This window comes from Vespa velutina, chromosome 17, assembly GCF_912470025.1.
Source record: "Vespa velutina chromosome 17, iVesVel2.1, whole genome shotgun sequence".
In the NCBI taxonomy this organism is placed as follows: domain Eukaryota; kingdom Metazoa; phylum Arthropoda; class Insecta; order Hymenoptera; family Vespidae; genus Vespa; species Vespa velutina.
In genome coordinates this window covers 3354888-3370860 of record NC_062204.1, presented here as the reverse complement: position 1 = coordinate 3370860, position 15973 = coordinate 3354888, and the positions used below count along the sequence as shown (strand labels likewise).

At 35.3% G+C, this 15973-nt stretch overlaps 1 protein-coding gene and 1 non-coding gene across 5 annotated transcripts; one reads left to right on the top strand and one right to left on the bottom strand.

Annotated features, from left to right (window-relative positions):
- Positions 1-101: 101 nt before the first annotated feature.
- LOC124955136 (calpain-D-like) lies at positions 102-15403 on the bottom strand. 4 transcript variants are annotated; one of them, XM_047509089.1, is made up of 11 exons: positions 15384-15403; positions 6660-7307; positions 5718-6109; positions 4263-5629; positions 3916-4149; positions 3103-3797; positions 2984-3020; positions 2587-2912; positions 2168-2510; positions 1846-2024; positions 102-1785 (listed from the first exon to the last, which is right to left on the bottom strand). In XM_047509089.1, the coding sequence occupies exons 2-11, from the start codon at positions 7190-7192 to the stop codon at positions 1605-1607; spliced, it is 4287 nt and encodes a 1428-aa protein (XP_047365045.1). In that variant the 5' UTR covers positions 7193-7307; positions 15384-15403; the 3' UTR covers positions 102-1604. The 4 variants fall into 4 exon arrangements, with proteins under 4 accessions (XP_047365045.1, XP_047365044.1, XP_047365046.1 ...); XM_047509088.1 differs by lacking the exon at positions 15384-15403 and having other exon boundaries at positions 6660-8168; XM_047509090.1 differs by lacking the exons at positions 6660-7307; positions 15384-15403 and adding an exon at positions 6444-6643.
- Positions 8673-8745, top strand: Trnar-ucu. The gene has a single exon. It is a non-coding gene; the product is annotated as a tRNA-Arg (tRNA).
- Positions 15404-15973: the final 570 nt, after the last annotated feature.

Genomic DNA, 15973 nt, shown 5'->3' with positions numbered 1-15973 from the left:
TCATCATCATCACACTTATGCAATGTAAGAGCGTTGTCAGCGATAAGATACACGAAGCAAAAAGTGAAAATGAGAAACCGTAAAATTATATTTATATGATGTGTTCCATTAAGCAAATTTAAGCAATTCCAAAAAAAAAAAAAAAAAAAAATAAATAAATAAATAAATAAAAGAAAAAGAAAACAAGCAATGTTTTATCGTATCGTGCTCTCGCAAATTCCTTAATGACTCCTAGAGATATCGCAATTTACATTATATTATTTTATATTTTCATTTAGGTTTTGTCATTTCTTATGAATGATGCTTAAATGTTAAGTTGAGAAAATAATTCTTCTTTTTCTTCTTCTTCATCTTCTTCTTTTTATTCTTTTTCTTCTAATTCTTCTTTCTCTTTCATATTTTTTTTTTTTCTTTTCATATATATATATATATATATATATATATATATATATACACATATATATATAAACAAGCAAAGTGTGTATGTGTATGTCGTTACACAAGCCGTTTCGTTGATACAAATGCACACCATCACTTTCGGAAGTTTTCAAACGAAACAATAGAAGAGAATAATAATTAATTGATAAACGTGCAAACATTGTTATCTATTTCATATATTATTTAGAAGATAATTAATTCCTCATTTTTTCGAAATAACATATCAGGAATATGTGTGATATATCGTGAAACGTTAAGATTTATAAGCTATTATACTTAAACAAGAGGCATCCCCTTTTCATTCAAACAGTTTTTCATTTTAAATGCACGTCCAGTTTATTATCTCTTTGTACCTCTGGCAGTAATCGGAAAGATAGCGTGCATCGATTTCAACGCAACAACCTATATATTAAAACTTGTCTCTTCACATATATATTTTTCATTTCCTTAAGTCTTTTTTTATTTTATTTTTTTTTTTTTATTGTTTTTTTATTTTTTTATTTTTTTTTATTTTTTTTTATTTTTCTTTACGGATCAATGGTTCCAGCAGAGATATCTAATGATAGATATTTTCTTTTTTGTCCTTTTTTTTTTTTACTTGTTTTTTCATTTGTTTATGTTCTTTTAAAGTATGTGCTTTCTCGTTAGAATGCGAATCGAGAGAATCATACAAGAATGTAAAGAAGAAAATATTACAAATTTTTAACCTCCGAGAACCATCATATTATTAATCTCTCTTTCTTTCTCTTTTTCCCTTTTTAATTTTATTTGTATTTTTTTTTTCCTTTTACTTTTTAATTTTTTTTTTTTTTTAAATTATTGTATCCTGTTCTTTGCGCTGAGCGTATTGCAACTCTAAGAATTTTCGTGAAATATCGTCGATTAGAAAGCACAAAAAGTATCATTTTTAATTACTTTGGGATGATGTACTATGCATTGCAATCTTCCTACGTTGTTTCGCTTTCTTTTCTTTTTTCTCTTCGTTTGTTTTTTTTTCCTTTACGCTGTTTTCAATCAAAATCTTTCAACTTTTTGCTATTATAATAAAAGTTTTTCGAGCAATATGGGCACTTTTTACTGTTTTTTTTCTTTTTTTTTTTTTTTTTTTTTTTTCTTAAACGTCGCCCCTGTGTGTTCAACGAAAGTCAGTCGTAACACGTAAATTTTCACGTGATTAAACGAGGACTGTGTAAACCTTCGACCTGAGTATCTATTTGAGGATGATGTTGGGTATCGGGTGGTCCCCAATCGTGCAAATTTCCACTGTTCGCTAATCGGTGAGTGAGTCGATGTGCTATTGAAAAACCTCCGCTACCTTCCAATTGCGTTAGGACTATGATAACTTGTCTGGAAAAACAAATATCGTAAGGATACCAATTTTATAATAATATAACGAGTAAAATGTACCTGTGAAGTGGGGGAACACTATCGGCAGTTCTGAGCTGTCCTCTTGTGGACACAACGTTATAGCTTTCATGGCAGTCACATTTTACGTGTATCCATTTATTAACATGACGATTTTCTACCATTACCACTAAACCAGCCCATCCTTTGGTTAAATAATACGCCGTCATACCTTCTCTTCCCTAAAAAAAAAAAAAAAAAAAAAAGAAAACAAGGAAAAAGAAAAAGAAAACAAAAAAACCAAAGAAAAAAAAATATTTCTCTTACTTTCGATCAATATTATAGTATTGAAATCGATAGTAAATCAACAAAGTTTCTTTTTTACCTCGTGTCGCTGTCCTTTCGCTAAAGTTAAACTTATAATCGCATCGGCCAATACGAACGCAGGAGGAGAAATTTGTTCTACCAAAAGTCTCTTAGAACTATGTATTGCGAGAACATACTCCGGATAACTGGATGTATCCTCCATACCGGTATGCCAATGATTAAATGCCAAACATACGACTATATACAAGTCCCTTTCTAACATTTTGTGACATCCAACGAATCCTCGTACCTGCCGCTTACTATGCTCTACCAATCTCCCCACTTCTGGTGCCGCTGGTGATCGCGTGCGAAATACAACCACACATAGATCTAACTGAGAACGTTGTGACTTTTCAGAATTCCTACGTATTTTTCAAACAAACAAATTCTTAAGGTCTTACTTTTACTCGACCGTCAAGTTAATAGAAAAATGCATACCTTTGACCCTCTTGGAATAATGTGAATTCAGTCTCAGTTGGTTCTAATACTGTTAACAATACGCACGATAAATGCCTGAGAGATGATAAAGGCGGTAGCGTACCACGTAATCTAACTTCGCTCCAACCAACTCTAGTTTTGCATATATCTATGCAATCGAAATATTTTAAAACGTCGTCAAAGGAAATCCAAAACACACCGTCCGAAGCACCGTGTGGCATTAACATTTCTCGCAATTGCGGAGTCCATATAGGACTATCGTCGGACCAATCTCCTTTCCAGCTGTAATGACCCCAGGGGTTTCGTAATCTTAACAAACGTATTCCCTAAAAAGAGATATTTCATTGTAGTTCGATCGTATCGTCGAATGTTATTACAATGTTTCGTTATAGCTTACCTGAACGTCACGTACATCAAGAACGGAATAAGCGTGCCTGGAACAATTGTTTAAGTTTTAAAAATTCGTAGAATGTATTTTATTGAGCGTTGTTTGGATTTATTAAGTTTGAAGTCTACCTTGGCCTTAAACCTTTTCTTTGATACTCTTCTTCGTCGACTTTCATATTACCACCGCCACAGCTAGCACCCATTAAAAACATAGCTTGTCTCGATGACAAAAGTTGTGCCCAAATTAGATCCTTATCAAGTTCATCTTCACTTGGTAATGCCGAAGGTTGCAAAGGTACACTTTCGCATGGTGCACCGGTTAACGTAGCCAAACCTTCTATAGCTCTGCCCGATACTAAAGCTTCGTAACAACCATGAATTTTAGCAACTGCCTTTTCGATTAACGGTACCCAAAGTTGTTTTCTTTTTGCCTGTGAATATACTAAATGACCTCTTTTGTCACAAGGCAAGAGATCATCGACCAATACCGTTGTCCATTTTCCATCTTTACAAAGTCTAACTTGATAAGCCCCTTCAGGACACGTTTCTCTCATCACGAGAACCCTTCTTACGAGTTCATCGCTTTCCGCCAATACGGCCAAAGCTGAAAGTAACCAGCAATTTCCTAAGACTCCTTGCGAAATATCTGAGGGCAACGGTGTTCTAAAAACGGCCCATGGCAGTTTAGAGTCGACGCTCGAGTCAACATTAATTTGATGAGGTCTTCTCCATTGAACTACGTGATTATCTTTCGTATCCGCGGGATTATAGTACAAAGATTTTGGAGCTGGTGGAAATGAATCGTCGACAAAGGGCTCGTTCGTCTTGGAAAAAAAAAAAAAAAAAAAGAAAAAAAAGAAAATGTGAAATGTACTTCAGTCGATTATTATAAAATGAAAACTTAGTATCGTGCGGTTTTAATTTAATTCAACATTGTATTACCTCTTTACAATAACGTACTATACGCTCCCATTTTTCTAATGCTTCTCTTTCCTCCAATTGTCTTAAATTTTCCATTACTACACTTTCCTGACGTTGCATCGTAAGTGTACTAGTACCAGCCTCGATAAGTCTTGGTCTATCTCCCGATGCTTCGGATAAGGTCTTCGAGCTTTGGCACATCTCGCAAGTTCTGTTCGTACTCTTATTTTCATAGGTACACAACTTACATTGCCACTGTAAAAAAAAAAAAGAAAAAAAAAAAAAAAGAAAAAAAAAGAAAATAAAAAAAAAAGTCTATATGAGATTATCACAGGGAGAAAGAGCATAAATAGAAAAAAAGTTCTTACTTGAGTATGACTTGGATCTTTAGATCTTGAATGTCTTTTGTCAGCTATCGAGGAACCGTTTCTTCGTACGGAATTTCTATATTTTTGGGCAACAACTTTTGAATTTGCTGGGTGACAAAGTCTTGGACTTGGACTTCTTTGTCCTTGAATTCTATTGTCCTTGGGCACTTCTAAAAAGTCTGCTAACGTTTTACAGGCATTACAAGTTTGTGCTGACAGCGGATTCCTTAATGTACACGAGGGGCATACCCAACTCTCCCCTTTTCTTAATGTAGCATCCTCTAAGTGCATTATGCTTTTAAGTTTGGAACCACCACATGCTTCGCACGTAGTTCGCGAAACAGCATTAAGTAATGTACACTTCTTACAAGTCCAAACCGGAGAAGGAGGAGGATCCAATTGATCGTCCAAATCAGACTCTGCCGTAGCCAAGGTAGCCGATTTTGGTGGGATATATCTGACACTGTCTCGTGACACTATAATGGGAGACTGCACTCGCATAGGACAACTAGCTCCATCCTTCGTCACAGTTATTAAACTAGGTTGTGTGAGAGAAGGTGGTGATCTAGGGGAACCACAAATATCGCAAGCCACAGACCACAAAGGATTGTAGGCATAAGAACACTTTTGACACGTCCACATACGTTTTAAAGGACTCACACTGGCTACATCACTAACAGGGCTGGTAGCTTCGCTATGTGCCTTGGTGGCTAGTAAACCTAATTTGCTGCTTTGCTTCTTTGGCAATGGTGGTGGAACATCAGGCTCGCTGATACCTATATATGAATACTTTGGTTTTGAGGTGAAACCAATGGAATGTGGAGGTACCGCCGGTGGTTCTTCGTCGTTTAGACTCCTACGATTTATTGTCTTCCTTTGAGTCACATTTGTAATAGAATTGACATCAGAGAAAGATCGTCTATAAGACAGTGGACCTGCCGAGGATAGTGCACGTGTTTCCCAAGCAGGAACACTGATAACAACACCACTGCATGGTGCTGGGCTTCTAGGTGCTTCGCACGCTTCACATTGCTCCAATCCCGGTGCATTATCGAGCGTACAATTATCGCAACTCCACAAGGCATCATCCTGATGTGCTTCAGACACTACTAAGCTGGTGGGTCTTTGAATGACGAGTTCAGAGAGCTTTTGTACGACGGAGCCATTAGACAAAGAACGACTCACTTTGGATTTAACTCTTTCATACATAGAAGGACTGTGACGCTTAGGAGAACGTTGAGAAGTTTCCGCATTATCTGAGTAGGGAAGCGACGTTGGATCCATCGTTTCGAGCGTAGGTAATGTCCACTCCTCGCGAACGTTTCTTCCTCTTTCACTGCGACTTATACTTGTCAATTGTGCCATACCTATCCAATCAAAATAATGATCATAATCTAAATATCTTATGTCGTATACGTTACATCATAAAAATATAAATTCTTTAATAGAAATTACCTTTGTTATAAACTCTTTTGGCATTAGATGGAGTATATGTTATACTATAGCCAGCATTCAAATTTTTGGTCAAATGTCCAAATACTGCATTTTTTAACAACTCTACTTTAGGTTCTTGTTTGGCTTTACACTGATTAAGTTTTTTCCCCTTCCTCGCTCCTATCTGTCTTTCATCGAGCTGGGCTATAGAAAAACTGGCATCGCAGGCTGCACAAACCAATGTGGAGCTACAACTATTATCCAATAAACAACGAATGCAGGTCCACCGTGTCACTAAGGAAGGTACAGAAGTGGATCGTTTAAGTGGCTCTCTGTCAGAGATACTCCCACACCACGAACCATAACGTGGCCTCTTCTTAAGAACATTGGTTACAGATGAATTCTTATTAACGCTAGAAAATAAATACAAAGAAAATATCTATTAACATTAACAAATAATAGAGAAACGTTTATTAAGAGATCTATGGAAAAATAAAGAAGGAAACAAAAAAAAAAAAACAAACAACATAACATGTCGTCCAAATGACACGACAATGAATACAATGTAAATGCCAAGATAAACATAACAAAAATAATGTGTGTCATAGGTACAATGAATTATGTTATTCCTATGACAAAAGAAATAATTGATATTTCTCTTAAGAAGATACTTCTAATATCACAAAGAAAGAAAGAACATTTACGTCTTACTATAAACATATAATTTCATTTTGAAACGCTTGGCACCTTTTCGCATGGATCATAACAAGGATATGATTCTCGTTCTTGTTCTCTCTGCTAGAAAAACATAAACTGGACACTGCAATGTGCAACGATCGAAGATAGGATCTTCAATCGAGTTAATGGGGGTATACCGTACAAAAGGATAACGGCAAGGAAAGGATATGTGGAAGAAGAGAGAAGAGGAGAATAGTGGTGGGTGAGAGGACGAGATCTCCTCACCGTTGAAAAAACTGTAGTGCGAGGGATTTGGTGGGCTCGCGAGTAGTGGTAATCGTATCCTCATGGACGTCAACCTGTGGATGATTTTCGGTGGTATTGTTATCGAGCCTATGAATGTTGAGTCTCGGTGGTGGCGTCGGCGGTAATGATCCCGACGACGATGACGACGACGGCGACGTCGCGGACGATGATGATGATGGTGACGACGACGACGACGACGACGACGACGATGACGATGACGATGACGATGAAGAAGAAGCACCTTCCTCTTCGTCGAGTTCTCCACCCTCCTCCCCCACCTCCTCCTCCTCCTCCTCCGCGTCTTTCCCCTCTTTCTTACGACGTAACTGTCTCATCCGGCGCGGAGGAGGTTCCCCGCGCTTTGCGCTCAACTCTTGGCTGAGTCTGGTCGCCCTCTCGTCATCGCTCCTGATTCGTGCCAGGCCGCACCTGGCGCATCTGGCGCTCTCCGTTGGATTTATCAGAGCGCACTCCGAGCAATGCCATTGCAACACCGATGCGATCGAGCCCATTCTCCACGCGTAGTCATGGCTCCTTCGGTCACAGGATCACCGACTCTCTTGGCAGTCACGATCCCCTCTTTCTTTTCTCTTTCCGCTCTCTCTCTCTCTCTCTCTCTCTCTCTCTTTCTCTCTATCTTTTCTTCCACCCTTTCTATCCTCCTCGCTCTCTCTCTCTCTCTCTCTCACTCTTTCTTTCTCTCTCTTCTTTATATAAAAAACCCCCTTCGAAAAGAACACCACAACCGGTGCCAAAAAACACCTATTCCTCTCTCGAAAACGAACTAGGATCAGCAATACCGAGAGACGAGGAACCGAGCGAACGTCGCCCTCGGCCACGGCGGTAGCTCGTCGTTCTTTGTCATATGTTTCTGGCCGGCCATCTTGTTCGTTCCCTCTCTCTCTCTCTCTCTCTCTCTCTCTCTCTTCCTCTTCCGCGCGCACAGAAATCACAACACACGCGTCTCTTTCTCTCTCTCTTCTTTTTCTTTTTTGTTTTCTTCTACTCGATCCCTCCCTCCCTCACTCACTCTCTCTCCCTCTCTCTATTTCCCATAAGATATTTCATTTTCGTTTTCGTCATTTCCCTTCCCATTTTGTTTGTCTCCTCCTTCTCCTCCTCCTCCTCCTTCTTCTTCTCCTTCTTCTCCTTTTCCTTCTTTTTCTTCTTCTTCACCAGCAATGTTCGATCAACGTCCGAACACTCCTCCTCGTCCTTCTCCTCTCCTCCTCCTTCTCCTTTCTATTTCTCCTTATCACAGGACACTGAAAATGACAATGACGCTCCTCGTTACTAGCACGCACTTTGTTTATGCTTCGACGAGCGCCCCACCGACTAAATAGATCAATCGTTTGGAAAAGTTGATAGATAGAAGGAGAGAGAGAGAGAGAGAGAGAGAGAGAGACGTAGTAACACAGAACACGTCGAGTCTGCTTCACTTTACTTCCCTGCGTGTTGATCGTCGTTCTCTATACGTATTGCAACTTGCAACGCAGGGACGTAACATTAATGGCGCACGCTAGGGACTATCGTACGTTATGATAAAAAAAACAAAAAAAAAAAAAAAAAACAAAAAAAAAAACAAAAAAAAACGATCCAAACAAAGTAGAAAAAAGAAAAGAAAAAGAAAGAAAAGCGTTTTACTTTTAAAAATATTCTCGAATAGAGGAGAAACAGTAGTATCTTTTATTTCAAATAAATAACGAAATAGTCACCTTAGATATCGATCTATTAATCGTAACGTTATGTAACACGAGCGAAGATAATAAAAAATACAGCTACGAGTATTATCGAAGCAATATTAATATATCATTATATATTAATTATAGAGAAAAGAAAGAGTTAAAGAAAATGTCGTTTACGTTGTTATCAATCGTTCGACAATATACGCTACTGTATTACGTTGCATAGGAATAGTGGTGACATCTACTAGTCAAGAATTGGAATAAACTGTCGTTTGTAAGATAGTCGGTACGCACCTCACATCACCAAGTCCCTGTGGCGCAGAGGATAGCGCGTTGGACTTCTAATCCAAAGGTCGTGGGTTCGATCCCCACCAGGGATGTGTCGCGGTGGTTGGGTTTGCAACACAACGGAACAAACAACAACCAACCATCCGCCAATTTTTTTTTATACTTCGCGTTTCTATTTTATACATGATGCTCGCGATCGAATCCACGCGTTTGTATAAAAAATTAATTGATTAAATTTATATATAATATTAAAAAAGAAAAAAAAAAGAAAAAAAATATAATGAAAAAAAAAAAAAGAAAAAAATAACAAATCGTAACGTCCACGAAGTTGATCTAAAAATTGATAAACGTTTCACTTTGACATTTGTTTTTCCAAGTTGAAATAATTCGCCGTTTGATTACACCAACGAATGATTTATAGATCGAACGTGTTCAACGTTCCAATAGAAATTCGTTTACGTTTTCATTTGATCGTTTCGTTTTAGTTAACCGATTGTTAGAAGAACGCATCTGTCTCCTTTTGGACACGCGAATTGCTCCAAGCTCGCAAAATGTATTTAGAGAAACGTCTCTTTCTTCGCTTCTTACTCGGAATTCTACGAGCTTCTCTTTGCCCCTCTTTAAAATCATTTTCGTTTTGTTGGGCTTTCAGCTTGAAACGAGAATAATACTTGAAAGGGAAGAACCCGAAGAAAGAAACGAGCTGCATCATGCGCCTCATTCTTCTTATTCTTTTTCTTTCTTTTTTTTTCTAATATTCCCCTTCTAATATTCTAATTATTTTATATATATATATATATATATATATATATATATATATAAAAGAAAAAACAAACATATGAAACTCGTTATCGATGATTCCCTCCCCTATCCACATAGAAAAGAGAAAAAATAAATAAATAAAGAATAATAATAATAAACGACGAATAAAATCCGACAAGTTTAATATAGGGTGAGTCAAGATATAATAATCAATTCTTAAGTTATCCCTTCATTGAGATTATTCAAGCTAATTTTTACCTTTCTTTTCTTTTACTATCAAATTGCAAAACTAAAAGCATAGATATTTTTGGTTCATCCTATGTAAAACTATTATAATTGTCACGTTCAACGCATTGAGATAATTTTTTTTTTGTTTTTTTTTTTTTTTTTCATCTCTTTTTCTATTCAAGTAAATTACGTGACTGATTGAGAGACTCTTATTCGCTCTTTGGACGACAGCCAGTGCGAGATTTGCTTGCCCAGACAGTTAGACGCCTCCGATACGATTTCACCTCGTAATCATAGAACGCACATCGTAGTAAAATGTAAATAATATTTCATTTCTTTTTGTACCTTTTATTTTTTCCTTTTTCATTTCTCACATTCCCTTCTCTATTTCTCTCTCTCTCTCTCTCTTTCTCTCTCTCTCTCTCTCTCTCTCTTTTCTTTTTTTTCTTTTTTTTTTCACATTGACAAATTCTTTTACAATAAAAAACGATCTAATCGTAAAGAAGAAACTTATTATAAATCAGAATGATCGAGGTTAACCTTGACGGACTGAGTTTTCCTTTTTTTTTGTTTTTTATTTTCTCTCTTTCTTTTTGTTTTTCTTTTCTTTATTTTTTTTTTATGTTTCTTATTAGTTATGAACGAATTCATTGTCTCTCGTGTACGAAAGAACGAAGGAAGATAAATAAAGATGAAGTGGAAATGAATGGAGATAGGTTTTTCTCTCTCTCTCTCTCTCTCTTTCTCTCTCTCTCTCTCTGTCTCTCTTTTCCTATTTTTTTTTTTTTTCTTTTCGTTAGCCTTCACGACAGAAACGTCACCAACATTGGCACTAGTCGGAACGAGAGAGACGATCTAAGATTAAACGGGCATACGATTTTATTTCAATCGAGTTACGAGAATGATTTTAAAAGACAACCTTGTATCATTCTAACGCTTTATCAACGTTTGCTCAAACCTAACGAACTTGATGGGACTCAATCTAATGACCTTAATCCCTATCTGATTCTTTTGATTTACGAAGGTGTCCTCCAATTTTATACCATTCCTCCTATCGTCCTATTGTTTACAACGTTTATACGTGGAAAATTTTTAATGCCTCACACGTGGCAACGTGCTATATTTTTCCTCGAAATGGATCAAAGCCAACAATACGCGATATTACGCGTTGTAAATTTGTAATAGAATGTAACAGGAAAAATATTTAAATCTTTCCGCGAAATCAAATTTCACATTGTGATTTCTATTTCTTTTCTCTCTTTCTCTCTTTCTTTCTCTTTAACAAGTTCGTAGTATCAATATGTGGGAGGAAGGAGTGTGAAGGGATGTGATGATGGAGGGGAAAAGCCAATAATTATTTCTTAAAATAAGTTCTGTTCGACGTGAGTCAATAACAAAAAAAGAAAAAAAAAAAAAAAGAAAAAAAAGAAAAAAAGAAAGAAAAATAAAAAGACCTATAGGCACGCATACATATCGAAATAAGCGCGTCGTTACATTGAGTAAGTTTAAGCCTTGAAACGTGACTTAATCCTCTACTATGTGAGTAGAATCCAAATTTCAATAACTTGTAGCAGCGAGCTCGTTCGAAAGTATCTACATTCTTCACGACTTAATTAACTTTGTCACCGATGCTACGAGAAAGTAATTATGAATATTCTTATGTTACCGCGAGATAGAAAGAGAGAGTGAGAGAGAAAGAGAGAGAGTATTTTTTTTTTTTTTTTTTTTTTTTTTTTTTTTTTTTTTTTTTTTTTTTTTTTTTTTTTAATTATGCGCATAATACCAAGGAGCATATATTACTTTGGGTATTATGTAAATTTTTCAAGCTTTCCCATACTCATTATATTTTCCTATATATAGGTATATATATATATATAATATGTATATACGTATGTATATAGATAGATGATACAAAAAAAAGACTATCCATCAGAAAATTTCGAATGAGCATTACAAGTTAGCCAAAAATAGTATTTACGAATTATACTCGTTGAAAATGAACAGGAAAGCATTATGAAGAAATAAACTTTCTCTCTCTCTCTCTCTCTATCTCTTTCTTTTTCTTGGTCGTGACCTTTAAACATTCACATTTGAAAAAAATATGTTCGTCTGCATGAAAATATAGCATACATAAATACGTATGTATATATTATACATGTATACATACGTACATGTAAACATGCCTTTAACGCGTGAGGTAAACACGTCGTCGTGTCTTTTTGAAAATAAAAAGAACAGAAAAGAAAAAAAAAAAGAAGAAAAAATTGTCTGGCTATCATAAAATTGTTTACGATGTTCTTATTATCTACGATAAGAAGTTATTTATGTCGGATATGTAATAAAATACAAGTATATAATATATATATATATATATATTATTATTATTATTACTTTTAATATCATTTCTTTTTTAATTAAAGTCAGCGTAACATATTTTTTTTTGAACTAATTAAACAAAAAAATAATATTATATAATTACAACGTTTCGTCAACTAATTCCGATACGTCATTTATATCGAATATCGTTTTGTTTTGCTTCTTTTTTCTTCGCATTTTTTTTTTCTTTATCTTTTTTTTTCATTCCTTTCGTCAAACGAATTGAATAATATCTAATAAAATCGGGCAAGTCCAATTATTATCCTTTAATTGATTTAATTGGATATCGTTTTTATTAATGATATGAATTTTTCGGCCATGCCGAAAGCGTAGCGTAAAGCGATAAACGACGTAAACAAGGCATAGGTTACATTTGAACACGATCGTAGGGTAGAAAAAGTGAGAGAGTGAGATGGAAAGAGGATAGGAGGACGTTAGGGGGGGATGGGAGGAGAGGGATAGTAGGTTATCGAACTGGACCTCTCGATGAGAGAGAGAGAGAGAGAGAGAGAGAGACGTATGATACATGCAGACACTTTTCTACTATTCGTCTTTATTTTTTTACCCCTTCTAATTATAATTATATGTAAATCGATATCCCCGTCCCCACCCCTTTGTGCGCGGGTCAATGGCATCCTGTAGAAAATCCGATTAGCGCAATAAAACCATGCCCGCGAATAACTTGCCCGCTTATCTTTGATTTTTATCCTCATTATTTTTTAATATCAAAGAAATAAGAAAGGAAAGATAATGATAAAAAAAAGAAAAAGAAAAAACGAGATACATATGTACTTACTGTTATTTTTCTTCTTATCGATCATCGTGAAGAAAGTAAGTAAGTAAGTAATTAAGTAAGTAAGAGGAAAAAGGAAAACGTCATTTAACACGAGGCTTATCAACGTGATCAACAATATATTATCGTCATTTTAAAATGACTCAGAGACTTGCAAAATAATTTATTTTTAGTATTAAGTTAGCTCATCTTTTGATTCAATGACTTTTCGAAGGAGAAAAGAAAAAGGGAAATAATTATATGCATAGATACATAGATATATGTATATATAGACATACACACATGTATGCATGTATTTGCATATGTATACGTACACGTGTATGATCTTTTCTAATGTCTGCCTGGATCATTTGCATAATGATAACGAGCAATATGTTCTATATATATATATATATATATATATATATATATATATGCAGGACCTATATGCGTCTATCTTTATCTTCTCTTTCCCTTTCTCTCTCTCTCTCCCTCTCTTGTCCTTTCTTTTTCTTTCTTTGAAATCTTTCCTTCTCGCTTAATCCCACGTAATTTCAACACGATCCGATCCACCAGTTTGCCACCCACCCAAGACGTCAACATCAAGCTGCTAACATACTCTCAGCACGCGGAAACGAGTTCTCCTGCGTTCTTGTCTCTTGGTATATACATGTATATACGTATATATGTATTTATATACCTACCGCAGCGCGCGAGAGCTTAGATTCTTATCTCTCCTTCGAATCAGATGTTTCCAACGTGGCAATGGAAACTTTTGCTTGCTAAGAAATTGTTAAGAATATGTATGTAAGCATAGAATTTTCTTCGATCGATCGATCGATCAATAGATCGTTGAATCTATTATGACATATATATATATATATATAACTAATTCATTCTGTAGGCATCGTTCCCTATTAAGAGACTTATCGAAATATATTGTCATTAATAATCAATGAACGTCACTTTCGTACGGTTTTGACTCTGTACCGTTTAAGGTGCGTCTCTCTTTCTCTCTCTTTCTTTCTGTTTCTTTTGCCTACGCAAAGAATATGTGGGTGCAAGAAGTAGTTAATTAAATAACCTTTATCCTTAATAGGTAATCACAATTGTCCTCTCGATTCGTACATGCACAGGACGTCTCATTTTAATCGATCCTTTTATATCTTTTTATTACTCTACCACTACATATATATATATATATATATATATATATATATATATATATATATATACATATATATATTTATTTATTTATTTATCGAAAGAAATAAATCAATTCTATTTGTTTCGAAAACCGATTATAAATCGATAAGCAGTCACGGATTAATTGAAAAATCAATCACGTATATGTATATATAGATGCATATGTATGCAAGTGAAACATTGTAGCGTAGGACTTGGCGATAAAGAAACTTCTAACCGGTTTAGAGCTAGTCGCTTTCGATCTATCGGTAGGTATGACGAAACAACAAGTTGCTTCCAGATGAGACGGGATAAAATCGAATAAGCGAATCCGTTCGTTCGTCCGTCCCTCTTCTCTTCTCTTCTCTTCTCTTCTCCTGATCACCCTTCTTCCTATTACGTTTAAACGATGACCCACTCCTGGTAGCTCTTTGGTTATATCCGCCTGACTCACGCAAACCAGCATCCCTCGAATCAATTATTTTATTATCCATTACGGTAATCCCAAAACGAGTCGTCGTTTATTTACCAATTTCATTAAATCTAAAATGTATGGCTCAGGATCGTTCTAGATCATCGATAAAATTCAATAATAATTTTGAATTAATCTTTTGATAATTAATTAAATACAGGCTTGATCGGGAGAGGGAATAGATGGAGGAAGGAGGGGAGGGATCAAAAGTTTATCAATCATTTTAAATATCAATTACGTTAAAATTGTTGTTAATGATATAATAAATTAATGTGCTAAGCTCGTTGTTTTGCGATTGGTTGGGACAAAGCGAGAAAGTGTTTGAAAAGCATCGAATTATCAATTTTGAAAAATCACATCTAAAAGAAAAGAAACAAATTATTTTTTCCATCGTTTGTTCAACTTATAATAGAAAATTTTTCGCAAGTCAAATAAAATCAAAAATACGAACACGTAATTATAATCGATACGGATTATTTCTATTTTTTTCTTTTACTTTCCTTTTCTCTCTCTCTCTCTCTCTCTCTCTCTCTCTCTCTCTCTCTCTCTCTTTCTCTCTTTTCGTTGTAATTCAGATAAAATATTTTCTTTGATAAAACCGTTTATGTAATTATGTTAGGTATGTATCTTCGTGCGTTCGAATATTTGAAATTTAATTATTGTCTTTCTGATCACGCGTTTAACGGTGGCTTCTGTTGTGTCTGTACACAACATTTATTCCGTGCATACACATACATGCACATACACGCACACAGGCATACTCCCACAGATCTTATGTAACGATTACTCGAAGTAATATCAGAATTTTCCGTGTAGTAAATTATCGGTACGAGCTTGTACGAAGAGATACCTATCTTGTCAGTGACAATTATTTGTTTTATTATCTTAATCTTTCTTTCGTTATTTTTTTTCTGTCTCTCTCTCTCTCTCTCTCTCTCTCTCTCTCTCTCTCTCTTTCTCTCTCTTTCTCTCTCTTTACCATAAAAAAAATGACGTGTGCATTATAATAATTGTTAGTATTACGACGTTATACTCGATCCATGTAAAAGGATCTCCGTCTTTTTCTTCTTTCATTGTCTGCTCTCCTTTCCTTTGCAAAGAACTTTCCTTTCGCTTGGCCTTTTCCGTTCTTATAAGTTGTAGGTAGTAGTTACTACTACGAAACAACCACACGTGAATTATCCATTCGGTCGAACGTGCCGACATTAAAAGAGCAAACGATTCACGTTTATTTATCATTGATTTCTTGTAACTTGTTACCGACGACATTATTGTGAATATTTTTTCTCCCCTTTTCTTTGTTCTTTTTTTTTTTTTTTTTTTTTGGTTTTTTTTCTTGGCACGCGTGAAGAAAAAAAAGGAAGTAAGGAAGTAAGAAAAAATAAGAAAATCGAGGAAAGCCGTATTATTCTTGAGAAAAAAAAAATTGTAGGAAAAATAAAAATAAAAATACGAGGTAACAGTGGTCGAACTGAAAGTTCCCAGAGACTCGTAATTTTACAATCTGAGAAAGAAAAAAAGATTA

What these genes read in the sequence shown, in the direction of transcription:
- LOC124955136 (XM_047509089.1), bottom strand. Translation starts at nt 7,192, where the DNA reads ATGGGCTCGATCGCATCGGTGTTGCAATGGCATTGCTCGGAGTGCGCT. An exon ending in CGAAAGGACAGCGACACGAG is followed by an intron (nt 2,025 to 2,167) that starts GTAAAAAAGAAA and finishes TTTTTTTTTTAG; the next exon opens with GGAAGAGAAGGTATGACGGC. An exon ending in AGTGTTCCCCCACTTCACAG is followed by an intron (nt 1,786 to 1,845) that starts GTACATTTTACT and finishes TTGTTTTTCCAG; the next exon opens with ACAAGTTATCATAGTCCTAA.